The sequence below is a fragment of the Syngnathus scovelli genome, chromosome 11 (genome assembly GCF_024217435.2).
Source record: "Syngnathus scovelli strain Florida chromosome 11, RoL_Ssco_1.2, whole genome shotgun sequence".
Taxonomy (NCBI): domain Eukaryota; kingdom Metazoa; phylum Chordata; class Actinopteri; order Syngnathiformes; family Syngnathidae; genus Syngnathus; species Syngnathus scovelli.
Window position 1 is genome coordinate 5,883,167 of NC_090857.1, and position 24,988 is coordinate 5,908,154.

The 24,988-nt window shown below is 40.2% G+C and overlaps 3 protein-coding genes and 2 long non-coding RNA genes across 17 annotated transcripts; 3 read left to right on the top strand and 2 right to left on the bottom strand.

Moving 5' to 3' along the window:
- The first annotated feature begins 37 nt into the window (after positions 1-37).
- LOC125976723 (dynein axonemal intermediate chain 1) lies at positions 38-9,505 on the top strand. Of its 3 annotated transcripts, none has more exons than XR_007484493.2 (20): positions 38-1,821; positions 1,958-1,993; positions 2,107-2,166; positions 2,270-2,350; positions 2,425-2,551; positions 2,627-2,661; positions 2,787-2,930; positions 3,063-3,122; positions 3,232-3,481; positions 3,574-3,691; positions 3,765-3,808; positions 4,191-4,438; positions 4,530-4,610; positions 4,800-4,887; positions 5,020-5,099; positions 5,436-5,584; positions 5,706-5,805; positions 6,224-6,409; positions 8,080-8,215; positions 9,273-9,505. XR_007484493.2 is itself a non-coding variant. In XM_049732568.2 (20 exons), the coding sequence occupies exons 1-20, from the start codon at positions 1,807-1,809 to the stop codon at positions 6,592-6,594; spliced, it is 1,917 nt and encodes a 638-aa protein (XP_049588525.1). In that variant the 5' UTR covers positions 38-1,806; the 3' UTR covers positions 6,595-7,014. The 3 variants fall into 3 exon arrangements, 1 of the variants encoding a protein (XP_049588525.1); XR_007484492.2 differs by having other exon boundaries at positions 9,378-9,505; XM_049732568.2 differs by lacking the exons at positions 8,080-8,215; positions 9,273-9,505 and adding an exon at positions 6,502-7,014 and having other exon boundaries at positions 3,232-3,318; positions 3,397-3,481.
- Positions 2,925-4,289, bottom strand: LOC125976731 (uncharacterized). The gene is made up of 3 exons (XR_007484496.2): positions 4,140-4,289; positions 3,753-3,814; positions 2,925-3,261 (listed from the first exon to the last, which is right to left on the bottom strand). It is a non-coding gene; the product is annotated as an uncharacterized lncRNA (long non-coding RNA).
- An 831-nt stretch (positions 9,506-10,336) lies between the features above and the next one.
- LOC125976721 (dynein axonemal intermediate chain 1) lies at positions 10,337-18,280 on the bottom strand. The gene is made up of 20 exons (XM_049732564.2): positions 18,161-18,280; positions 17,925-17,969; positions 17,761-17,853; positions 17,571-17,651; positions 17,366-17,492; positions 17,125-17,174; positions 16,856-17,008; positions 16,701-16,760; positions 16,502-16,627; positions 16,280-16,364; positions 16,086-16,203; positions 15,971-16,014; positions 15,630-15,877; positions 15,449-15,538; positions 15,003-15,090; positions 14,782-14,861; positions 14,310-14,458; positions 13,966-14,065; positions 12,493-12,678; positions 10,337-11,655 (listed from the first exon to the last, which is right to left on the bottom strand). Exons 1-20 carry the CDS (start codon positions 18,194-18,196, stop codon positions 11,551-11,553), a joined length of 2,064 nt encoding a protein of 687 aa, XP_049588521.1. The 5' UTR covers positions 18,197-18,280; the 3' UTR covers positions 10,337-11,550.
- LOC125976729 (uncharacterized) lies at positions 12,465-18,288 on the top strand. Of its 10 annotated transcripts, none has more exons than XR_011087686.1 (8): positions 12,465-12,591; positions 12,866-14,082; positions 14,317-14,374; positions 16,598-17,003; positions 17,372-17,510; positions 17,621-17,686; positions 17,763-17,798; positions 18,172-18,288. It is a non-coding gene; the product is annotated as an uncharacterized lncRNA (long non-coding RNA). The 10 variants fall into 10 exon arrangements; XR_011087692.1 differs by having other exon boundaries at positions 17,625-17,686; XR_011087688.1 differs by lacking the exon at positions 18,172-18,288 and having other exon boundaries at positions 12,866-13,041; positions 13,572-13,649; positions 13,941-14,082; positions 17,372-17,686; positions 17,763-17,895.
- A 466-nt stretch (positions 18,289-18,754) lies between these two features.
- fam219aa (family with sequence similarity 219 member Aa) lies at positions 18,755-24,702 on the top strand. Of its 2 annotated transcripts, none has more exons than XM_049732572.1 (6): positions 18,755-18,994; positions 20,789-20,885; positions 21,124-21,217; positions 21,699-21,779; positions 22,269-22,344; positions 22,656-24,702. In XM_049732572.1, exons 1-6 carry the CDS (start codon positions 18,935-18,937, stop codon positions 22,812-22,814), a joined length of 567 nt encoding a protein of 188 aa, XP_049588529.1. In that variant the 5' UTR covers positions 18,755-18,934; the 3' UTR covers positions 22,815-24,702. The 2 variants fall into 2 exon arrangements, with proteins under 2 accessions (XP_049588529.1, XP_049588530.1); XM_049732573.1 differs by having other exon boundaries at positions 18,756-18,994; positions 22,269-22,323.
- The last annotated feature ends 286 nt before the right edge of the window (positions 24,703-24,988 follow it).

Here is a 24,988-nt window from a genome sequence, read left to right on the forward strand (position 1 = left end):
TGGATCCCGGTCTTGCTATTTGATTAGCGTCACACATTCTGGCAGACTAAAATGGCTCCAGTGCCAAACTTGCAAACTTAGCTGAGATATGTTCCAGTAGCCTGATATGTCATATTATATCCTCGACTAAATATAACACATTTCCTGTTTGCTTTTTTCTGGTAGCCTGGACTGTCAGATGGTAAAGCTGATTCTTAACAAGAAGAAAAAGTGACATTCAGGGAGTTAATTGTTTCTTCGATAAATCAAGACTGAGAGGGAAATTATTCTTAAAAAACAATTTTTAAAAAAGCGGAATTTGGTACTGTGAGCAGTTGTTTTGTTGCATTAGCTACCATTAGATGCGATGACGTAAAAAGTGCAATCCGCCTCAAGGAAGTAACACTGAGGTGAAAAGTAGCAGAAGCTGAAAATAAGATGAGAGCAAGGAGGAGGTGTCGTCACCTCCGAAAGCACTTCCCAGATTATGGGTAGGAGTCTGATTTCAGTCTGATAAAATCAAACTCAAGTGTTTTGAGCTGCTCACAAGAGTTATCACCTAGAGAAGTGTCCTCCCACTTTCAAGAAACATGGTCAGACTGTCTTGCTCTAAACCAGCATAGTGAATGTGAAGGATTTTTTTTGTTTTTTTTGCCTCAAGTCACCTGAAACATTACAGTTGCACAATAGCCAGTGTGCTGGAAGAGTGCAACTGTGACTCACTGAAATAGGTCAGTCAAGGCAGCTGCTTCCATTAGCACAAGATAGAGCCTTCTTGCAAACGTATCTCGTAACACGTTCCAGCCAGTAAGCAGTGGTTTGCTCCTACTGGAAAACATGAACTGGGATAACCGTGGAAAGCACTTCTAAAGCGATTATTGATCTGATGTTTCATTGAGTAACTAATAAGGTTTGTGTGTTTATTTGGTGTTTATACTGTGTTGATTATTGTCATTCAGTGATAAAAAAAAAAAAAATTCTGTAAAAACAAAAGTTCTTTGCATAATATCTTGCAATTATACCGTATTTATCATTATTATAGTCTCAGTGTCCTCTTGGGCTACATGATTTTCGTTGCATATCCCCACACCCACCTCAAGCTTTGTCAGCAGCAGCAGCAGCGGCAGCAGCAGCAGCAGCAGCAGCAGCAGCAACTTGACTGAATAATAACAGTAATCAATCTCCCATTATAGAAACAGTGTTTTGAATAATGACCCATTACATCATGGAGATGCAAGAAGTCAGGCTTGATTGAACTTTGAGCCTCATTTTAGAGCGATGGAATCAATCAAGCCGAATAATTATCTAAAAACTGCCACCGGTCGAATTAAAACAGATACATCTGCTCTGTTGTCTATTATCTGCAAGTGCATCTACTCGACAAAATGTTACATTGGAATTTTTTTTTTAAATGAACTTACAGCAATTCTTGTCCCACGTAAGATAAAGCAGTCCAAATAAGAGATGAAAATCTTGTGGTGTGAAGGCCTTCAGCCTTAAAGCATCCTCTGCCAGCCATGTTGGGTTCCTCAGGGGTCTCCAGGGAATAGAACCAGAAAGGCAACCAGTTATCCATTGTAAACATGATAAATTACAGGGGCAATTATGAGGGGGCGAGTAGGGTTCCCCACACGTGAAAAAAAATCTTATTATTCTGTAAGTGTTACATCATATTGATCAAAAATGTTGCATCAACATCATGTCATCTTTGCATTAACACTCATGTCATCAAAACCTTTATTATGTCATCCCCAAAAGAGTTCAAAGGAAGAACTGCAGTTAATCATTGGGTGTGGTACATTTGCGGAAAAATACAGATAGGAAAAGATGAGCAAAGATCAAGTAAGTACTGTCTATTTTAAATTATATTTGACTTTTAACATGCTCTCCTTTAAAAGTGTCAGTCAAAACAAATAGACTAATTGTAACACTACTCCTAACCGTCTTTGTTTTTCGCAATGTGCTGTCATGACCGAAGCACCCTGCCAAGTCATTCAAATCGAACAAGAAAAAGGTGAGTTGCATGCATTGCAGATGATTATCATTTTTGACGTAATGTGGTTTTGTGTGCACAACTAACATTTCAAGCCATCAACAAAAATATTTAATCACGTATATGTATTTCAGGACGATGACGATCCGGGGAAACTTATTAAGCCTCCAGAGCAATTGGAACTCACTGAAGCTGTAAGACTGACACAAATCATCAGTTTATCACTTGTACGAGCAAATTTACTCAAGTCTAGTATGTACTGAATTTTCCGGGCTTTTTTTTTCTTTCTCCTGACAGGAGCTGAAAGAGGAAATAACACGGACTCTGACAGCAAAAAATCCACATGCCCCGCAAAATCTTGCCCACTACAAATTTCATGTAAGGGTTCTTGTGACTTTATTGTGTCTACTTTTCTATCCTTCATCGTCTCATCGCCGCTTTGTATTTTCCAGGATGGTGCTTACAAGCTGACCACGGCTGTTGATCACTTGGCGGTTCACTTTGTCTTGGAGGGTTGTCTCGAACATCAAGACATTGATGAAATTCATGCGACAACACCTGAGGAACTCACCGAAGATGGTGGGAAATTCCATTAGCGGCATATTGTGATAATGTCTTGATGTATTTATATTAAATGATTTGATGATTTTCCAGCAACGGGAGAGGAAGGAGAAGATTCTGCTGATGAGGTAAGGCGTCATGTGATCTGAAGTAGTTGTTCTTGTTGGGTTGCAGTATCTTCAATTCACTTTTTAATCTCTCAATAATGTCCTCTTAAAGATGCTCGGTCAAATTTAGTTGATTTTCCGTACAGGAAGGATCTGGCGATGGCGATGCGGATGGCGATGGAGGCGAGGAAGAGGAGGTCGTAGAAGATGACATACCAGCAGAGCCAAAAGTTACAAACCAGTTCAACTTTATCGAAAGAGCCTCTCAAACCCTCAATAATCCACTGCAGGTATAGAAAGGACAATTCATTTGATTCACACTTTATTTCCCAACAGTTATCTAACTTTTCAAACCTGTGGGTTTGTTATAGTACATAAAACTATCAATTGCACAATTAAGGTCCGTTAATATTTTCCTGCAGGGTCGAAGTATCCAAACAATTCCTCCGCCACGCTGCAACTACACTGCAAACGCTTGCCAGGTTGAGAATTCTCTGATTTTTTTTCATTTAAAACATATTTCATACATCTGAGTTGTTTAGAAATACTCACTTTTGGAATATTGTGATGTTTCTTGTTTGGCCTTTGCAGTGGAACATATATGACGTTTACATGGAAGAGCTGCAGAAAAGAGAAAACAATAAGGACTATGACATAAATAAACTCATTGAGACACCGGTGAGTCACACTAACTATGCATTGGACGTGATAGCAATCTGTTTATCGTCCATTTTTGTCTGTCTTTTATTTCTACAGAGTGATGACATCACCCAAGTAGCCAAATCAGCCATGCTATTAGAGCGGATGGTCAATCAGAACACATTTAATGAAGTAGCACAAGGTGTTCACTGTTTATTCTTTTTGTCTATGGATGTTATGGTGCAGTATCAAGAAAAATACTATTATTTCTTCTCGCCTTGTATTTCCTTTCAGATTTCAAATACTTTGAGGATGCGGCTGATGAATTTAGGGAGCAGGAGGGTACTGTTCTCCCACTGTGGAAGTTCCAGTATAACAAAGCCAAAATGATGTGTGTCACTGCCTTCTGCTGGTAGGTTTGCTCATTCACATCATCAAGCACTCACTGGAAGGTAAGAGGACTAATAATATACCTTCTTTCGTAGGAATTTTGTGTATCCAGATTTTTTCGGTGTGGGACTGGGATCATGTAAGTCTAGAAGAAATATTGAGGTGAAAAAAAAAAAACTCTGGTTAGCAGCAAATTGTAATCAGAGATGGAATTTTGTGTCCCTTAACACATTTTCCCACACTGAGTGTCTTTTTGTTTTAAAGTTTGACCTATAAAGCGTGAGAAATACGGATTTCACCAGGTTTTGTAATTGATAGCTATGACATTGTTGCAAAATTCATACATGTGACTAAATATGAACATTTCCAAATTATATCATTGTTAATTTATTGTTATGAAAACCGTCCGTGCAAGAGAGAGAGAAAAAAAAACTGGGACAAAGAAAAAAAAATTTAGGAAAGTTATTTACATCTTTAAATGAGACTTCAATTAAGACAACTTCTATCCATTCCAACGGCAGATGACTTCAGCAAACAAGGCCGCGGGATGCTCCTCTTCTACACGTTGAAGAATTCTACCTACCCCGAGTACATCTTTCCGACAGGGTCTGGGGTCATGACCCTTGATATCCATAAGCAGCATTCCTACCTTGTGGCTGTCGGTTTCCATGATGGATGCGTGTGTGTGTACAACTTGAAAAACAAAGGACAGGACCCTCAGTACAAGAGCACCGTTAACAATGGCATGCACACTGACCCCGTGTGGCAGGTAGGGGGAAGTGCATCAAAAATGCAAACTCACAAAAAGTTTGGTTAGTTGTTTCAATAGTCATTCAGCCATTTAAAAAAAAAATATTCAGGTTCGCTGGCAGAATGACAAGAGCCTCAATTTTTATTCAGTGTCTTCGGATGGCCGAGTTGTGTCATGGACGCTCAGAAAGGTTAGAGAAATTACTGGGAAATTTTATATATATATATATATATATATATATATATATATATATATATATATATATATATATATATATATATATATATATATATATATATATACATATATATATATATATATATGCATTTATACAAAACTGGACATTAAAGTGCATCACAATGTATTTAAATGTCCACAGAACGAGCTTGTCTTCACCGATGCTATCAGACTAGTACTGGATTATACTGTGTCTGATTGGCTAGAAGGCATTCAGGAGCTTCCAAACGGTGAGTTTTCACTTTTTGTGTGACTTTGAAAATATTCTAGACATTGTAGCAATCACAACGTTGAATTAGCTTTCCGTTTGTTGTCTGTCACGTGCATTGCTCTATTAAGCCTCTTATACTTCTTGTCTGCAGCTAGTGGCACATCCTTTGACTTTCACCCACAGATTGACGATCTCTTCGTAGTTGGCACTCAGGAAGGAAAAATACACAAGGTAGGCTGGGAGAAATCATTCCACCCACTGAGATTTGGCTGAGATGAACTGTCAGATGTCTGAAATACAGCAGCTGTGCCTAAAAGCCATAAAATTGATTTAGTCTTCTGAGTGTGGGCTTTGTCACTGCAATCAGGACTGTAGAGTAAAAAAATGGCGATACTCAACCTTAAGTTACTTAGATAAAGATTTTCTTCAACATATTTAGAGCTGTTGTGTCTCTGGTGGATTGATGACAATACGTATCTGCAAATGTATCTTTTCATGACTTCCCTTTCCAGTATAGTAAAAGCAGTATTCAACATTTCCTCTTTTCATCATTCTCTCATTATCTAGTGCTCCAAAAATTACTCAAGCCAGTACCTCAAGACATACGAGGCTCACAACATGGCAGTGGATACGGTGAAGTGGAATCCTTACCACCCAAAGGTTTTCATCTCCTGCAGTTCGGATTGGACTGTGAAGATCTGGGACCAGGACTACAGGTTGTTTCATGAATGATGACATGCAACATTATTTTTGGAACTTTAAATTTACACTGTTTATTTGTGATACTTAATAGTTTTCATGGAAGTGAGTGAGCCTTGGCTTTTTTTCCTTTTCCAGCGTCCCAATGTTCACATTTGAATTGAATGCACCAGTTGGCGATGTGGACTGGGCGCCGTATTCCTCTACTGTCTTTGTTGGTGTCACCACAGATGGTTTGGTAAGAGTCATTTGAAACGATAACGCTTTGTGTGCAGTATGGTTGCAATCAAGGGACGCTTTAGCACGGCTCCGCCTCTCACCTCAAAAAACAACAACATCATTTCAGAGTTGGACAAGCTGCCGTCTGTGCTCGGCTGTACTCTACAAAACACAGTACATTCTTTGTGTGCAGCGGGGCCGGCACAGATAGCGGGAACACATTTGACACGGGGGTCATCTGACCCACCCACACATACAGTCCATGAAGAGCACATGCTCACTGAATTACTTGAAACGACTCCATCAGACCTCATGAGTGTACCACAAAATTTAGCTGCACGATTTGGACGCAGATTCTAAAGTCACCCCGCTTAATTAAACACACAATATGGATGTTGTTTGTTCAGCACGCTAAGTGCTCTGATATTATTTTTCAGGTTCATGTTTTTGACCTTGTCATCAACAAGTATCAGGCTATCTGCCAGCAGCCGGTGGTAAATAAAAAGAAGACTAAGCTGACTCACGTTGAGTTTAACCCTGTCGATCCCGTCATCGTAGTTGGTGATGACAGAGGCGTTGTTATCAGCCTCAAACTGTCTCCGAACCTCCGCAAAAAACCAAAGGTAAAGTGCCACATCAGATTTTTAAAAAAAAAGTGACGTTGTGTTACAATTTGTATATGTCTATTTGGCTGTGTGTGCTTGTGCATGTGTAGGGGAAGAAAGGTCGTGATTTGGTTGAAGGCCCTGAGGCAGAAGTAGCAAAGATGGAGAAGCTTCTCAGTATGCTAAGAGAACTTGAGCCTTAACAGCAGCGCAAAGTACAATAAAGTATTTCACATGAAAAATATTTGTATATTTTTTTATTTGATATTTCTAATTTCTCCCCAATGGTATAACTTCTGACTTAATTTCCTGGTATAGTGTAATGTTAGTAAGGTCTCATATGTAAAGACTTGTTTTTTCTGGAAATGATTTTGGCAGAAAATGCAATGCAGTGGCTTGCAGGGCTGTGTTAGTGACATAACCTACCAGTAGAGGGCGGTCGCTCCCTTCATCGACGTGTACAGTAGGCCCCACGGCCACGGTACAGTCGAACTATAAAATAAAGGATAACCTTTTATTTATTGCACTACCATACTGTATGCTGTGTCATCATATTCATTTTACAGTGCCAATTCTTTTTTAATACTGCAAAATATTCATGTTTGATGCATTTTTTGCCTGCATTTTTTCCGCCAGTTCATTTTATGGGAAATGGCAGAATTTTATACAGACAGAATTTAGTGTATTTCATTTTGGATTTTTTTTATTTATCTATTTTGCACTCTTACATTTGGTGTAAAATAAACACAGTCAGAAATGGTGTTAGCAATCCAATGGTCTGGGACTGCTTTGCTCCTTCATGACCTGCTAGACAATTTGCTGTGATTACGTAGCAGAAAAGTGACCCGAAACATAACCGCTGCATTCTGCGCTGGTGGCCTCGATACAAATCATCATCAATGATGCAAACTTTTATACAATTGCATTCTGTCTTTTTGGAAATCACCTCGAACACACAAATAGAAGTTATCATTGGACATAACAGCTAATCTTTTGCAGATTATTCACATTATTAGACACCATCCATCTGATGTGTCAGGTTTGTGAGGGATTAGTGATTAGGAATGCATGACTCAGGGGCCACTCATGCTGTCGAACTTGTCTGACAGCGTGGGTTACGCTTCTATTCACTGACAGAATGAGTCTGACTCTACGTGCCCAATGATGGAAGAGCACACGGTGTAGGCTGCTTTCCCTTTCTGGAAGTCAGTTGGGATAGTTCCTCGCTTCCCGAGGAGGATTGTAAAAAATGGTGACTGGGGTGACCAGCTTGCAGTAAAATGGTTTTATCGCTTTAAGTCTCAGGTTCTTTTTGTCTTGAGGAAGAGAAGTGTTTATTATCATGGGTTCTTAGCTCTTAAATATAAATCCAAAGCATCACTAATTGCAGTTTTCCCCAAAGACATGCTCCGCTGTGCTGAACTTGTTTTGTCAGCCCTCTGCACTGCAATGTGCTTGTTGGCCATAACAACTGCTGCAGCAGGATCCTGATGTAATTGCATTCAAACTGTTCCCCTTCTCTTTTGCGCTTGATATCACTGCTGACACCCACTAACTCTAACTCAGCCCCGCCTCCGCTTCCCATTCTCTCGCTCTCTCTCTCTCTCTGCCATGCTCTCCGTCCGTCTCTGCTATCACACAACTCCTCAAGCTATGCTGCCTCATCTTTGATTGTGTTTGATGAACAGATGGAGATGGGGGGAGGGCAGCACACAAACGGAAAGAGCATGAGAATCTGGCGAGGAGCACTTGGATCCACGTGAACACACGGTGGCCAGTGAAACATAAGCAAAAGCTGCATGTTCATTCAGAAGAGCCTGCTCGGTAAGTAAGCAACTATTATACAAATATGCAGTTAACTTTTGATCAAATAGAAGGAAAAAAGATGCATGATCTGCAGCAAAAAATATTTTTTCATTTAAATCATTTTTGATGGATCATTGGGGATGCGTCTTTCTAATATGCTTTTCATGGGAGTGAGTAGCTGGAACATTTTCTTACAGAGTGGCCCTCATAAATTGAGAGCAAACTTGGTCTTTTTTGTTAGCTCGAGTTGTTTGCCTAATTACTGTTAACATGTTTTGCCACTATCAGACAAGAAACAATTATCTCGCGCAATTAGGCAGGCCTCCTGATTTGTTTTTAATTTAACTTTAATGACAATTCACACCAAATTGCTCTGCTCAGATCACATGTAAAATAATGACGCCAGATTTGGGGTAAAGTTCCTAATCGGTTTGACTTTGATTAACATTTTGAGATGTTTGTATAGGGTGCTGTAACTGGAGTCGGTTAAAATTTAATTCCAATTTAGGCCAGTCCCAATTTCAGCACTGAATTGAAGCGATGGCCTCACTACAAAACACGATAATAACAAACGCATACTTGACTCAAAGCGTCATGTGGTTGGCAGTGGCACCCACAGCTATTTACTCAGCTGTTCGGGTTGCTAAAATTAGAAATAAAAAAAAATATTTGTTCTGCTTGTGTCTGGTTATTACTCCTGCCAAGATAGTGATGTGGAAGATATCGTATGCAGTCATGCTGGGGAAGAAAAAAAAAATCTCTTTCAATGTTGAACGGTCTCGCTAAATGTAGTCAAGTTGGGTCATTGTAATTTATTGAGGTTGATTTAACTGAATTACTAGGATTTGATTTATTTAGGTTAGATAAACTTAATTTAAACGGTTAATTTATATAAGTTTGGTCTATGAAGATGAAATTCACACCTGCAGACGTTTTAAGCAAACCGATTCATGCAGTCTCTGCAGAATATAAAAGGAGCTTTTGCTATTTTGGTTCTTTATTCCATAATTTAGTATCAAGCAAAGAGCACAAATTTATCATCTCATTTTCTGCTCAATTTGCTTTCTCTCTCCAGTGACGCTATTTCCATTTTACCGACTTCCTGAAATAGCATTCCAGGTATGTGTCATTCTATACCAGCCTAATTCTGATTGCATTATTTTTTTTCCATCACTTTCAGACACTGGCAATCATCCGCTGCCGTATTTCGATTGAGCCTCTGCAGAGTCGGCCATACCAGCAAACATTTTAAATCTCGAACCTTGTCAATCAAGTGGAAGTAAAATGCGCTGCATGGAAGAACAATTACTTTATGCTCATTTTATTTATTAGCTTATCAAATGTGGGCAATGAACCCTTTAGATAACAAACAATCACAACTGGCTGCTTCATGAAGACTTATGGATCCTACAATGGAATCTAAAGAGAGTGTGGCAGCACTGTCCACAGCAGCATTGGTGGCCATTGTGTGTAACGCATTTGCCGCCCTCTTCCTCCTCCTCTTGTGTCTTGTCATTTATCGAGCATGCAGGGTCCCTTCCAGCCCAGACAGACTGATGGTTCTGTCTCCCAGTGAGGGAGAAGGCAGGCCTCTAAATGAAAAGTACCTCCTGACTTCCTGACTGCAATGGGAGGAGTCTTATGTAGCAATGAGGAAAAGGTGCCAGGAAGCACCCGGACTCAATTGGGGAAAGCAATAATTAGGCATGGCTTTGTGAATTTAAAACCACCAACAAATAGCTCCGATGTCTAGAAGTCGACGTTTAATACACACAAAGTGAGGGAAATGAATGCTGTAGGTGGTTTCTAAATATATCCCGTCATTTCATCTCAGCATATTGCTGACAACGGGGACGTGTGCGCCATTGTCACTCATAAATCCAAGCAATCTGTGTGCCAGAACTCCTTACGGGAGCTGTTACATAACCCTTGAAGAGGCCACACTATATCCGTGTCCTCTTCAACATCAATGACCACCTCTGCTTTTAAAAGTACTGTATTTTCTGCACTATAAGGCGCACCTAAAAACCTCCAATTTTCTCAAAAGCCGACAGTGCGCCTTATAATCAGGTGCGCTTTATATATGGACCAATATTGAGCCACTACGGCAGGCGTCTCCAAAGTCTGGCCTGTGGGCCAAATGTATATATCTTATATATGGACAAAGTTTTAAAATGGGCCATTCATTGAAGGTGCGCCTTATAATCCGGTGCACCTTATATATGGACAAAGTTTTAAAATGGGCCATTCATTGAAGGTGTGCCTTATAATCCTCAAGCCTTATAGTGGAGAAAATACGGTAAATACAATTTTTGGCACATTGGCAAAGATCATTTGAAATGAATGAGTATTTTCTCAGACACTGTGTCATAGAAAGGAAACTGAAGAACTATGTTGGGGTGCCCGAGTACTCTTTTCCTCATAATATCATCTGCTTCTACCTTGCACAAAGTCCCACTGACTCTAACCTGAATGAGACGACATCTAGGGGACGCTATATAAGCTTGCTTCCTTTTACTAGCTGCAGCTGTAACGGCCAAGCATCCTAAATAGATTTGTCTTTATAGTGTGGCTGCGGTCAAACAAACAGAACAAAACAGTAAACACAGCGAGAGAGCAGGTTTCACGGTGTCAAAGCAACACGAACGAGCATCCTTCTTCCACAAAATCCGAGCGGCGGAATGAACAAATCACAGCTAATGGACAGAGTGCTTGCATGTGTCCACGGCAAGATGTCAGGAGGACATTGAGTGGTGCTTCACTGAACAAGAGCAACCAACCCGCAGCATGGTGATTCAAAGCCAAGCTTTCCCTTGTACTCTACAATGAAGTCTAAAGACTCTTGGGTCATGACTGGAATGTTGCCCAGGACTGCACGTGCAAGTCAATCACATCATTTGTTCTGGTTTTGCTCTGAAGGTGTTGAATTTGTTTTGATGCTCACTTAGAAGAATGCTCTCCCACACATAACAATATATATGGAATTGCCTTTTGTGAATCACTGCTCAAGTGCACTGCAGTCCACTGTGTTGCCTGTAACAAGTAGATAAATAAATGTATTTTATAATTGAATCTGAGTCATTTCTTCGATGACGAAAAAAAAAAAATCTCATTCTGATTCATTTGTAACCTTATTTGCCCCTATCGGTAATTTCTTATAAATGTTTCAATTTAATCGCAAGAATTCCACAGCATCATTTGAATGACATTTGTGGAAAAAAATTCAAGAAGATTCTATTATTTTCCCCATTTCACAAAGAGACAAACCAACAATTGCCGTCAGGAACAAAAGTGATGTGTTGACATTTCTTTTTACACTCACTGAATAAACCTTTGCCAGGAAACCATGAAGGTCACTTCACACTGCTTTGCTCCGAGTCCCTCAGTAGATTGAGTAGCTTCTCCATCTTGGCCACTTCCACTTCAGGACCTTCGGGCAGCTCTTGACCTTTCTTTCCCTACAAACACACACACACATGGCCTTTTTTAAATAAACACCAGAAGATGACATACCCAGTTAAGCTGGTTGTAGTCAGCGTATTGGAAACAATGAAAAAAAAACACGATCTACACCGCATATCAAAAACGGATTTGTAAAATATTGATTATAATTTACGTCTTGGTTGGCATGACAACATGGCTATGTACACACACACGCATTGCTCCAATATTCTACCAATATTTGTTTTTGCTTCTTTCAAATTACCCTCGTCACAGCATGACAGTATCCTTACAAATTTGAATGTGAAGCACATTAGATTGTGAACAACACTGGCGGTGACTTCAGCCCTCCAGCTTGGCTTAATTTAGCAGATGATTAGATTATAAAAAACACTTTGCAAACTTCATTAAAATCCCATTTTCCTTCATTGTCTCCTCCGCTTAAACCTCAAATAATTGCGTCTGAATGACACACTTTGCCTGAATAACCAGAATTTTTCCAATGTTGATTTTCCATTTTATTTCTGAGGGGCCGCTCGGTGAATGTTTTTAGCATATTGTTAATAATATTTGTAGTGGGTGCTTGTGTCTCAAGGCTAGTTGCCATGCTGAGGTCTGAGAGCATTGTTAGCCGTGCTGAACTTTATAATTAGGCCCCAAATGTATTCTCAAGGACTATAGTCAATAATGATGTGCCATGGGCCTGTGTGTGTGTCTATTCTGTATTTGATGTTTAAGAGAACAGTTTATGAGTATGGCCTACAATGTGCTGTAAAATTGAACATACATTAGGATTATTATAATTGAATCTATTTTCATTGCACCACTTCTTCTTGTCTTTCTTTGAGTGTTACCTTTGGTTTCTTGCGGAGGTTCGGGGACAGTTTGAGGCTGATGACGGAGCCTCGGTCATCTCCGACAATGATGATTGGATGGACAGGATTAAACTCAATGTGAGTCAGTTTGCTCTTATTTTTTGCCACCACGGGCTGCCGGCAGATGGCTTGATACTTGTTGATGCTCAGGTCAAAAACATGGACCTGAAACATGATTAGAAGAGTATTGCGCAATAACGCAAAATGATTGAAAGCTATAATGAAAACCAAAATAACAATGCAATTGTGAATGACTCATTGATGTAGTATCGTTTTAGCCTTTGGAGTTTTACACCCATGTTCTGAAAAGAATTACTACCACCATTATTTTTTTTTACTGTGCCTCCTCCAGCTGTTTGTAGAGCGTAACAATATAGACGGAAATCAACTGAATTGTCAAGTCTGGATGAAAGACGACTCAAGAGTATCTGAGGTGGACGACACGACATAATATGTGAACTCTGCGGCCCACTCCTTCAAGCTAGCAGATGAATGATTGTGTCTGGGTCACTTGCCTGCGAACGAGATGTGAGTACTGAGTACACACACAGTCATCACTTGGAAGTACGGACTTTCCGCACCCTGTGTCCCTTTAGCTGTGAATTAATGTGTGCTTTTCTAGTAACGTCTTCTAAGAATTGTTTAAAGGTCAGTGACGTGATTGCATATCTATCCATGTTCTTTTAACTTGACGATACCCAAAAAGGAAAGGAACTGAAACGGGATTTTCAGAACAATCTCACTTGGGCCCGCTGATATTTCATTGTGACATTATAATTCCACATGTGTCAGCTGTGATGTGAAATCTGCCAAAAACAAAACAAAAAAAGAAAAGGAACCGAGTTGTGTTGCATTTTTTCTCACATCTCAGGCCAGCAGACAATCTGTTATCCTCACAAACACATATAATCACAGAAACTATCAGTCTGAATGAGTCAAGGTGATGTCATAGGAAATGACAAATGTCATGCATGAATATGGTGACATTATGCGCTGCAACTTAAAATGATGGAATTTCTCTAAAGTAAAGGATGGGCTTCTATTATTTTTCTTTTCAGCAAAATCTTCTCAAGCTAATCTTCTCAATTCCAGCCAAGAGAATGATTGTGCGGCCAGTTCATTCTTAATGGATTCAGGTGACATTTAGATCAGAAAATGACATTTACAAATCTAATCACTGGATTAGAGCTTGAGAACACAATCTGAACTGTTCACTTTCTCAATATCAGCTTGGCCTTTATACTTGAAGAACAGCTCAAAAATGTTTAAGTGAAAATGACCTTCATCCACTACAGTTTTATCTTCACATCTTTTTAATTGTGTTAGATATTTACTTTTGGAAATGTTTGGTAATGGCAACCAAACCGAAAATGACTTCATGACTGACTGGCTAAAAAGTAATAAGTAAAATGTCATATTCATCTCAGATTGATGCTTTGGACTGATTCTTACCAATCCATCTGTGGTGACGGCAGCAAAGACAGTGGAGGAGTACGGCGCCCAGGCCACATCTCCAACTGGAGCACTGAGCTCAAATGTTAACATGGCAGTGCTGAAAAAAAAAATCAGGTAAACATTACAAACTTAATCTGTCTTCATAATAAATATATTGAGCAACAATGAGAAGAATCAGAATCAGAATTCTTGTGATCCCAGCTGGGAATGAACGATTTTTAACAAATCTGCTTTCACTCATTCTTTCTGGCTTGCCCAATTTATATGATGCTAATGGCAGATGCATTTTAAAAAATACCAGTTCGCTGATTTTGGAATCTTTCATCCACCAATCATCTTACTTGACAGTATGGTCCCAGATCTTGATGGTCCAATCCGAGCTGCAAGAGATGAAAACTTTTGGATGGTAAGGATTCCACTTCAGTGCATCCACTGCCATGTTGTGGGCAATGTAAGTCTCAAGGAACTGGCTTGAATAATTCTTGGAGCACTGAGGAATGGAAAACAAAATTTATTGTAAAACAAATAGTGCGAGACTGTGTGAACTACACATCACCAGTTGCCATAATAAATCCCGTAATTCCAAAGAGACAAGCTACCATATACAAAAGATAGCTGAAAACAGAATTGTAAAAAAAAGTCTAATTTTAAGAACTTCACAGTTTGGATTGCAAATCTGAGAGTGATGCCAAAGAAAGTGCATACTCTCCAACTAAATCAGCTTTATGGCTTGTGCACACAGCTGCTGTATTTCAAACCATTGGCACTTCATCCACAGCCAAATCTCGGATGCTGCAATGAATTTCAACACACCTTGTGTATTTTACCCTCCTCGGTGCCAACGACGAAAAGAGACTCGTTCTGTTTGTGAAAATCAAAGGATGTTCCGCCAACTGTAGACAAGAATGATGTGGTTTATTTCAGCACTTAAATGTGTAGTCCACAATGACCTGACTAATGAACATAAAGCATTCTGTGATTTAGAAAAAAAGCAAGCCCCGCTAAGTTACCACATCAAAAATGTAAAATCTCACCGGCGCTACGCCCCCGAATTCCCTCAGGACCATCGAGCACAGCATCATCCAGCATGAGCCTGATAGTGTCAGAGAAGACTAGTTCATTCTGCAGACATGCAAAATCATTGTGAACACTTGCACACAGTGCAAAAAACATTTATTGGCTCACTTGTCATAAAAAAAGAAAAGAGGCCCTACGGTCTAATGAAGTGCTTTAATGCAGACTCATTCAATTTCAATGAGCAATCAACATTTTGAACAGGGATGAGGGATTTCAAATTGAATTCACACTTTTTCTACATCATTTGAAAGAGCACATCGGGCTATAATGAGCAGAAGAACATAGAAACGTAACAAACTAACATCGATTTAAAACTGTAAACAAAGACTAGGATCAGATCATGAGTTCATCTAAGCCAATTTGCATCAGATATTATTCAAACTGAATAAATACTTCAGCACACCTTGATGAGTGTCCAAGACACAACACGGCCATCAGAGGACACAGAATAGAAATTGTGGTTTTTGTCCATGTCGTCGCTCTGCCATCGTACCTGATCGAAAAGTCATCACAAAATACCGTACATTATATATCTATGCATTTTCTATTTACGGATTGACCTTTTTGGATATGATATAGCTCACCTGCCAGACAGGATCAGTGTGCTTGCCAGTTTTAGCATTGCTCTTGTATTCAGCTTCCATGCTTTTCTTCTTCAAGTTGTACACACACACGCATCCATCATGGAAACCCACAGCCACCAGATAGGAATGTCGCTTATGAATATCCAGGCTCAGGACGCCGGAACTTGTCGGGAAAATAAACTCGGGGAATGTGGAGTTCTTTAACGTGTAGAAGAGGAGCATCCCGCGGCCCTGTTTGCTGAAGTCATCTGTCAATAGACAGGAAAGATAAAACGTCCCTTGAGTCATACGTACCCTTCTCAGAAAATCAAAGTATTGATTCGCTCGTGTCACCGACTTACAAGATCCCAATCCCACACCAAAAAGGTCAGGATATTTCTCATTCCTGTGGAATAAGGTGCATTGGTGATTCATCTTGCTTCGTCATCTGTTTGACGTGTTGGTGAGCAAACTGACCAGCAGAGTGCCGTGACACACATCATTTTGGCTTTGTCGTACTGGAACTTCCACAAGGGGAGAAGAGTGCCCTCCTGGTCTCGAAATTCATCTGCTGCGTCCTCAAAAAATTTGAAATCTGAAAGGACATAACGAAGAAGATAACGTTTTAGTAGCAGTGTGACATATTGCAATGTGTGAAGGAATAAACACACCTTGTGCTATTTCATGACATGTATTCTGATTGACCATTCTTTCCAATAGTGTGACTGCCGTGGCCATTTGGGTGATGTCATCACTCTGCGGATATAAAAAAACACTTGATTGGCAAATAAAAATTAGCCTGACCGTTACAGAAAAATAGTTAATTGAGGGATATATTAATTAATAAGTATAGATCTATATACAGTAGATGTAGAGGAACTAAATTGAGGTACCGGAGTGTCATTCACAATCTTCTTTTTGTTTTGGTCCCCATCTTTCTTTGTTTGAAAGGCTCTCTGCTTCTCTTTCTTCATTTCTTGTTTCTGCAGCTCCTCCGTGTACGCATCATATATCTCCCACTGAACAGACAAAAGAAAAGGTGAGCATTTGAGAACATTGTCTGCTGCAGATTGAAGTCGGAGAATTTATGACCTGATTAGCGCTGGCCGAATAATTGCAGCGTGGAGGTGGTACAGTCTGGCAGCTTCTGTCCTGCATGGAAACACAACTTGAAGTCTTGAGGTATGCTGGCTACATTTTACATTATGTTTCATTCTCAGAGACGATTTTTCTTTTTAAATTCCTACCCGCATTGCATTATTGAGTGTTTGGGAAGCTCTTTCGATGAAATTGAACTGGTTTGTACATTTTAGCTCCTGATCCTTTGTTTTGGAAGAAGCACTGTCTGGTCTGTCATCTTCTCCAGCATCCTCTTCTTCACCTCCATCACCAGATGTATCCTATACAGAAAACAAACAAAGAAATTACACTGTTTACCACAATTATAGATCCCAAAATTACAAGAACCAAAAATTAAAAATATACATATTTATTCAAATATATATATATTTTTTACCAATGTTTCAGGTTTCTCCTCATCCGGTTCTGTTCCCGTATCAACTGTTGCTGCACAGAATCAAAAACAAACTCATACATGAAACGCATTTCTCTTTTAAATTTCACATGTTGATAGTGACATCTAACGGCAGAACATATGAACTACAGTAGTCAATAAAGCGCTCTGCACAAACATAAAGAAAGAGCATCGCCTGCAGTTGTAATAACACCCGAATTGACAAAAAGATTTTCTTGAGCACCTTCAGAGAGGTCTTCACTGGCTGCCAGCCTGCGAGCCTCATCAGAGTCCTGATGTATGAGATAACCATCCAAGACAAAGTGAACAGCCAGCTGATCAACAACACTGGTCAGCTTGAAAGCACCTTCCTGGAAACATAACATGAAGTAAGCAAAATAACAAGAGCCATTCTATTCTGGTATTATCTGCTGTTGTGTCTGTCTGACCTTGAAGCTGTATCGGACAATGTTTTGTGGCGCGTGTGGATTTTTTGCAGTCAGAATCCTTGTGACTTCCTCATTCAACTCCTACACAGAAATAAACAGAGCTCATGGAATCCTGGGTAAAATATGAAGTTAAATATGATGTTAAAATGCCATTTAATTTTATTTATTGTATACATGTTAACTCTCTTACAGCATCAGTGAGATCCAGTTGATCAGCAGGTTTAACAGGTTTGCCATGAGTCCTTTCTTCCCAGCCATAATCACCATAGTCATCTTCTTCATCCTGCAATGAAATATTTTTTTTCCCCATCATTTACTTTCATAGATTTAATTTAAGAAGTATATATGACTCACCTTTCTCTTATTGGTAGCTTTTTGTAACTTTGCACCAGGCACCTTCTGATGAAGTGTAAAATGAAAAACAATGTGATTACAAATATTATAATTTGCACAATATACAAATAAAAGTATGTTAATACAATTACACTGTTACTTAGTCACTGAGCCCATGTTATATAGTTCTCATTAACTTCACTCTATATCAAGTATGCTGTTATTTCTTTTTTTCTTTCTTTGTATATTTTCCTTACCTTTTTCCCAGGTGCTGCAACATTATTGGTTGGCATCTCCAAAAGAGTCAACCTTGCACAAAACTTTAGAGGAAAGTTGCACCAGGTGAAGCCAGGCTTGGCTTGCCTGCTGTATACCGGTTGCCTAGACGACCTCCGGTCCCAATAGAGCTTCTTCGAGTGTCCCTCTGCCAGCTCGCAAACAACTCAGTGTGCATTACTGCCACCCGTGGATAATTCCCCTGCTTGACCCACTTAAAGGTTAAGCAAGTTATCTTCAAAATAACCATGGTTCTATCATGCATTTATGCACATTTGAGCTTTTTCATTGTAGCAAACACAATAAGTGCACATCTACACTAATTGTGTTGTAACAAGCAATGTTGTTCTACATCAAATCTGTTGTAACAATATTTATTTTCTTATATTTACTAATCCTCTTCCTCTGTCGTTGATAGATGTGTCAATTAGATATGGATTTTTAATTTTCTTTAGATATAAATTGTAAAAGAGATTTAAAATAAACAAATAAAGAAAACCAATAATAGAGATAATATCGCCGAGACATTTGGATTCACTGCGCACTTGTCCCTGATAGGGTGGGATCCTCATGAATATTTAAACAACCCGGAAGTTAGGCGGTGCTGCTGTTTTGCTGTCGAGTCACCTCTGTCGGGATGGAGGAAAACGAGCCGCTATAATGCTGCAACGGAGCATCTCAAATCGGGACACTTAGACACACACCGTTATTTATCTTTAATACTGATCCGTGACAAAAAAAACGTTTGGGCAAAAATGATGGAAGAAATTGACAGGTTCCAAGTGCCTCCAGTCAACGGAGAGACGCAGCCTTTGGTAAGCAAGCAAAAGCTCATCTTTATGCTAATCGGCCCATTGAATACGATCGGAAACCTTCTTTTCGAGAGGTGTCTTTTGCATTATATTCATGCTAGCTTTCGATCCGACCGCTGCTGCAGTTTATCTCCGGTTGTATTTGGGATGGGAGAAACGATAACGTCAGATTGATAAACGAATAAGAGCATCGCTGCCAAGTCTCGCCCCTCCTTGGATGACACCGAACGAGTAAACAACGTATGGTCCGAGCTCATCCTTAAGCGTGGCATAAATCGCGTCTTTGAGAACAACGCTGGTCCATCAGTGTTGACGTTTAACGCAGCCTGCGCCCACATTTCATCTTTTGGTGACGTGTTATTTGGGTGCAAGCCCACATGATGAAGAGGCGCTCTGTTCCAGACTGCTGGCGACCGTGCTGCCCACGTTTCCATTTTTAAATGTCACATGACAAATCTCATTTAGTAACAGGAAGGAAGTCACAAGAATCTGAGCGCTGTTCTGTTGGCCAGATCTTCCCAACCTTTACTAAGGCAAAAATATTTCCAAAAATGAAGGATGGTCAGGTGTGTATGTGGAATTTCTCTGTCTGCACTAATAGCTAGGTATATTATTTTTATTTGAAGTAAGCAATAATTGCAACCAAATTGAAGTGACACTGATTTTATTTATGTGGCACACTTGAAGTCTCGTGGCACACTAACTGTGTGGGATGTAAATCTCTGCATGTAGCTTGTTAGTCTTCAAACGAAGCATTTTTTCTTATATTATAAGGAAGTCACTCAGTTTACATCCCGACCCTATCTGCTTGTTAGTGGTACATATGGCACGGCCTTTGTAATGCTAAACACGTCATTATTATTCTGAATGAGTCAACTTCACATCTGCTCCACACACACGCACTCATACGGGCACGCGCACACACAAACACACACAGTGAGCATATCTTCAGGATATACCAATGTTATAGCAATGCTTATGTGTTTTAGTAAATGTTGCATCTATGAAATCCATAAACATGGGACGGAAACTGTTACAGTATAATGTACTACATTTACTATTCATGGTCAGATTAGTCGAGCCTCACTCCCATAGGCTGCTGGAAAGCCATGATGTGTAATCCTCCTATCTTTGTGGACTTGGTGCTGTGTCAGCAGCCTTGTGGAAGACCAGTAAAGCAAGATCCCGGTAATGAAACCGATACATGAGGAGATTATGTCATTTCCGTTTCAAAGTGGGTGTAATGTGTGAAAGGCAAGGCCAGCAGACGTTAGTTTATTTTTCAATTCAAAAGAAAAGCAAAGCTGTGATTACTCCTGAATGTCGTGAGTCTTCCAGTGTTGTTTGCGGTATGCAAATGATCTTTGGAACCCCTGTTGCAACAGTGGACGGCTTTAGAATGAGCATAATGTGCAACTCTGTGAGCAGGCCACGCCAAGCGTGACCCCCGCTCCCCTCTCCCAATCTGTTGACGCCTCAGCTGCAACAGGAGCCCCCTCTGTTCTCCCACGGCCTCCTCTCCTCCATGCCATCAGCGCTCACGGAGAAAGTACTAGAGCCAGGAGTGTGCAGGCAGCAGAACACTCGGGCCTATTGATGCCGCACACCACGCGGCCAAAGTTGTCCTCCGGCAATTAGTGCTGCGGTGTTGGACACCAATGGCATCTGAGGAAAGCTGATTTTGCTTTATGCCATCCGGGCAATGTTAGTGTTGGTGGAAGGCTGCATCAGAATGTTCTAAAATGTGCGTGCTCGTACAATAAAGCAGGATACTTCACTCTGCCATCATTTTTCTAGGATCCGGCAGCCTCCTCCCACTCAGAAGCTGACCCTGATGCCAAAGGAGAGACAGTGGCTATGAACTACAAACCCTCACCGCTGCAAGTCCAAATAGGTATCAATAACCACACAGTGCAAATCATCATTTGGAATCATTACGAGGACTCGTCTGACTTCCCAAGTTATTGTTTTTCCAAAAATAATTTTAAAAAGCAATATATTAAGTTTCCAAGGTTGTCTAAAAGTCTTTTTGTTACCATTGTGTTGGATATCCATTCAGCCATCTTTACAAGCGATTAAGCCACCATTAATTGTCATGCTTACTGATGACCTCGCATCGTGTGGTTGCCTAGAGAAACAGAGAGACCTCGCCAGAAAGGGTTCAGTGAAAAACGGCACTGTGGCCAGTCCCGTCAATCAACAACCTAAGAAGAATGCTAGGACAAGGTAACAACTTCCTTCCCATTCACTCCAGAATAAATAACAGCTACAGCGCACAAGCACGTAATAGGTTTGCGTCCAGCTTTTTGTGTTCCGTGTGAGTAAATGTTGAGCTGAGAGTCAGCGCATAAAGCTATCACACTATCGACAATAGGTTCTGTCTAATCCCACTCCCTGGTGGATTAGTGGAAATATATGAAAGGCTATCGAGTGGCGTGATGCCAAATGCTCTGAGGCAGACTGATAATGTTAGACCGCTTCACTTCCTTTTTGGAACTGAATCGAATGCCAAGATACAGGAAACAGCTGCTTGAAAGTACACAATTGTGATTTGTGGCATGCAAATGTTTTTGTGTTCATAATGACTGAGGATTTACAGGAAGTGAGGCAATCATAGTGTTCATGTATTTTCCCTAGGCTGTCTGAGTACAATAAATATAATGGCCACAGAAGAACACAAATAAACATGCTGTTTGCTTGCATGCAGGTTGGTTGTGCCAAATAAAGGCTACTCCTCATTAGACCAGAGCCCAGATGAGAAGCCCCTCGTAGCACTGGACACTGACAGGTATGCACCGATTATTTACTTCACCTTCTAGTCTTATAAAACTCAGCATTGACAAAACGCCCGATTTAAGAGGGAATTAAGATGTTGTTGCTTTCAACGTGTTGGGAAAGCCACTTGAGAGAGGTGGGACAGTCGGATCCACAAAAAATGGGGCAAAGCCCCTCTCAGGGTTCAGGATTAGAGGATAGTGGGGTGAGGATTTGGAGATGGAAAAGCAGCTCAGAGGGAGGGCCTGCATCCACACAGGTCTGGACCGCTTTGTCTTGTTTTCTCACTTTGCTCCAGGGAATATTCTATTGAGGGTGTGTCAGAAAATTTCCAAGACTGGTCCTGTTTTCTCTATAACCTTCTGAAAAACAAACTCAATCCATTTTATTGCTGTACCATCTACACGTAATATTAAGCCTTCAGTATGCCTTCAGATCCACATAGATCGTCTTCTTTAATGGAGAGCAAACAAAGGTTTTAAAATCAATCTTTGGCTTTCAGTGACGACGACTTCGACATGTCCAGGTATTCATCATCGGGATACTCCTCAGCCGAGGTGAGATGTCTGAGGGACCAGGTATCTATACGCACATTATACTTGAGTTCATGTAGTGCCACCGTGTTAGCCGCATCATTTGGTGACATCGCCACCCGGTCATCAGATCCCATCATCTCTTCAGCCCTTTACCAGTTCCACCGACCTGACTCGCTGGGGGTGGTGGGATACAGCGTATTTGTCTACCACTTTTCCTTTCTACTTCTCTGTCCTTCTTCTTATCACACTTCATGACTTGCAAAGCTCCCATGCACATTTCTTTGTCAACGCACCAAATCGCTTTCATTCTCTTTGACAAAACATGGTTCAAGTCCCACTTGTGTCTACTGCAGCAAATCAACCAGGACCTCAACATCCAGCTCCTGAAGGACGGCTACCGACTGGATGAGATCCCAGATGACGAGGACCTGGATCTAATCCCGCCCAAAGCGGTCAACCCCACCTGCATGTGCTGTCAAGCCGCTCCCTCCACGGCGTGTCAGATCCAGTAGCACCGCCCCGCTTCCAGTAGAAAAAAAAATACAGAGGCCACAACAAGTGGGTTCAACACTTTGCCCACTTTTAGGAAAAAGGAAAAAAAAAGGAAAGGTCTGTAAATGTCAGTCAGCGACGGATGAAGGTACCACCGATGGATCTTGTGCACGTTCCTCCTATGGTTGGATGTGTGCACCTTCTGCCTTGTGTGCTCAACTGGGACTGCAATGATGGCACAAACATCAGCTTGAAGGAAAACTTGATCATCACTACAGTGATTTTTTTTTTCTTCTCTGTACTCACATGGACCATTCAGGACCGTTGACTAGAAACCGTTGGATGAAAGACTAAACCTCTTTTGGAGATAAGGGATCATCTGAACGATTTCTTGTACTTTGTCTTCATGTGTGTCCAACTTAAAGATGTCTACTGAATGTGTGAGAATATACCCAGAGAAGTAGGCCTCAACTGTTCAACTTCTCACTGTAAAACACTGAAGGTAGTTCAAATCTTAGTTTTTCCCAGCGTAGTGTCTGTTTCATCGTTGCAATTGAAGAAAAAAAAAAAGTGAAGACATATGTTTTGCATGTTTGCCTGTTGAAACTGTCAAATGGTCACTCGTATTGACTCCTTATATTCCCTACTACTGGACATCATTCACCACCATATTTTTTTTTTTTTTGGAGAACTGGCCACAGAGCAGCAAATATGAAGGGAGAATCGTGTCATGAGAATTTATCAGGAAATGGTACAAAATATTTGAAACTTGCATGCACGTGTGAGCTCTGTGTGCATGCAACAACACCCGTAAAACTCCGAAAAATGACTCGCTGAAAATGGGTAATACTTCGTAAAACAAATGTTAGCATTTCAAAGCTACTCGTGCTTATGACATTTTATTTGAACTGTAATTTTGAGGTTTTTACCGGTTGCTGTGGTTTACTTTTTGTACCAAATCCTGCTAATTTCTCATGAGAACCTTACCGGTTTCGGAAATTGTTCGCAATTTGTTGTACCTGCTGTGAATCCTGATAATTGACACGACCTCGGTGGCCACCGTTTCCTTTCTTTCTTTTTAATTTTTGGAATATGTTCTTCGATTTTATTTCAAGTGTGATTTTGTTGTTATTTTGTACATATCCAACTGGTACACTATATTCTGGCCAAACCTCCATAACACCTGCCACAGTTTTGTGATGTCACTGCCAGTGGCCTTTTTCCACACGGTCGCGTTATCTTTACCAATTTCTTGGTTTGTGCTAGCAGTATTGTGTGAAACTCTTCTGATAAAAACGACCCGAACGACCAAGGCTTCCAAGTTTCCCCAAAACAATGTCAATTTTATTCCACTTCCTGCGCACCAACTCTTGACCATTTAACCCGTATGACAACTCGTATTAGTGAAGGTAATCCGTTTTACCTTTATGCCAAACAATATTTTTTAGGAAACCTGTTTAGACATTTATTGCAGTCTTCTGAAAGCGACAAATTGCACTTAGGGCAATGCGTGTACAGGCACTAAAATCACAGTCGTGAGGTGCCAATATTGGAATCGCTGGCATTGACTTCATCTGGTTTGTTAGTTTTGTCTACAGCAAACAATTAGACTGTGTAAAAGATGTGTGTCAGTCCTCTTATAAGTACAGTAACACTATTTATGACTCATTTGATATCATGTTTTGTCCATAACGATGCATTTATAACACTTATTTATTTGCAGTTGTACATTTGAAATTATTTTTTAGCTACCTATGTGTAATATTTTCATTCAAGTTTTGTTTTATTTGTCGGACGCTTAATATGATGACTGTAAAATGGTTCCGTTTAGATTAAACAGTGTTCGAGTTCTGTGTTAAGTGCAAAAATGTCCCCCCCAAAAAATAAATAACAGCTATCTGAAACACAGATTGTTTTGTTGGTTGTTATTGTTATGATAAAAATATATGAAAATGCCACCAAACACCTTTTTGTTCATTGCACATTTGTTCCTCCAAAATGATTTAAAAAAAAAAAAACCTCACTGAGTCTGCTGGAGAGGAGTACAACTACAATAAAGTGTTACCATTCTGATCTCTGTGAAGGATAAAAATATAAATACACATTGGTGAATAAGCACATTCTGGAACTGATATTGAACTTTTCTGCATCCATCAACAATTTGATTGTGATTGGCCATCTCATGGTGAAATGG

Bases quoted from the DNA above. Each gene is read 5' to 3' on its own strand.
- LOC125976723 (XM_049732568.2), top strand. The intron at 4,888-5,019 runs GTGAGTTTTCAC...TCTTGTCTGCAG, and splicing joins CATTCAGGAGCTTCCAAACG to CTAGTGGCACATCCTTTGAC. The intron at 5,100-5,435 runs GTAGGCTGGGAG...CTCATTATCTAG, and splicing joins AGGAAGGAAAAATACACAAG to TGCTCCAAAAATTACTCAAG.
- LOC125976721 (XM_049732564.2), bottom strand. From the start codon at position 18,196: ATGCCAACCAATAATGTTGCAGCACCTGGGAAAAAG. The intron at 16,015-16,085 runs GTCAGTTTGCTC...CTTATTCCACAG, and splicing joins TGTGTCACGGCACTCTGCTG to GAATGAGAAATATCCTGACC. The intron at 15,539-15,629 runs GTGAGCTATATC...CTTTTCGATCAG, and splicing joins ACACTGATCCTGTCTGGCAG to GTACGATGGCAGAGCGACGA.
- fam219aa (XM_049732572.1), top strand. From the start codon at position 18,935: ATGATGGAAGAAATTGACAGGTTCCAAGTGCCTCCAGTCAACGGAGAG. The intron at 18,995-20,788 runs GTAAGCAAGCAA...TCATTTTTCTAG, and splicing joins ACGGAGAGACGCAGCCTTTG to GATCCGGCAGCCTCCTCCCA. The intron at 21,780-22,268 runs GTATGCACCGAT...TTTGGCTTTCAG, and splicing joins GTAGCACTGGACACTGACAG to TGACGACGACTTCGACATGT.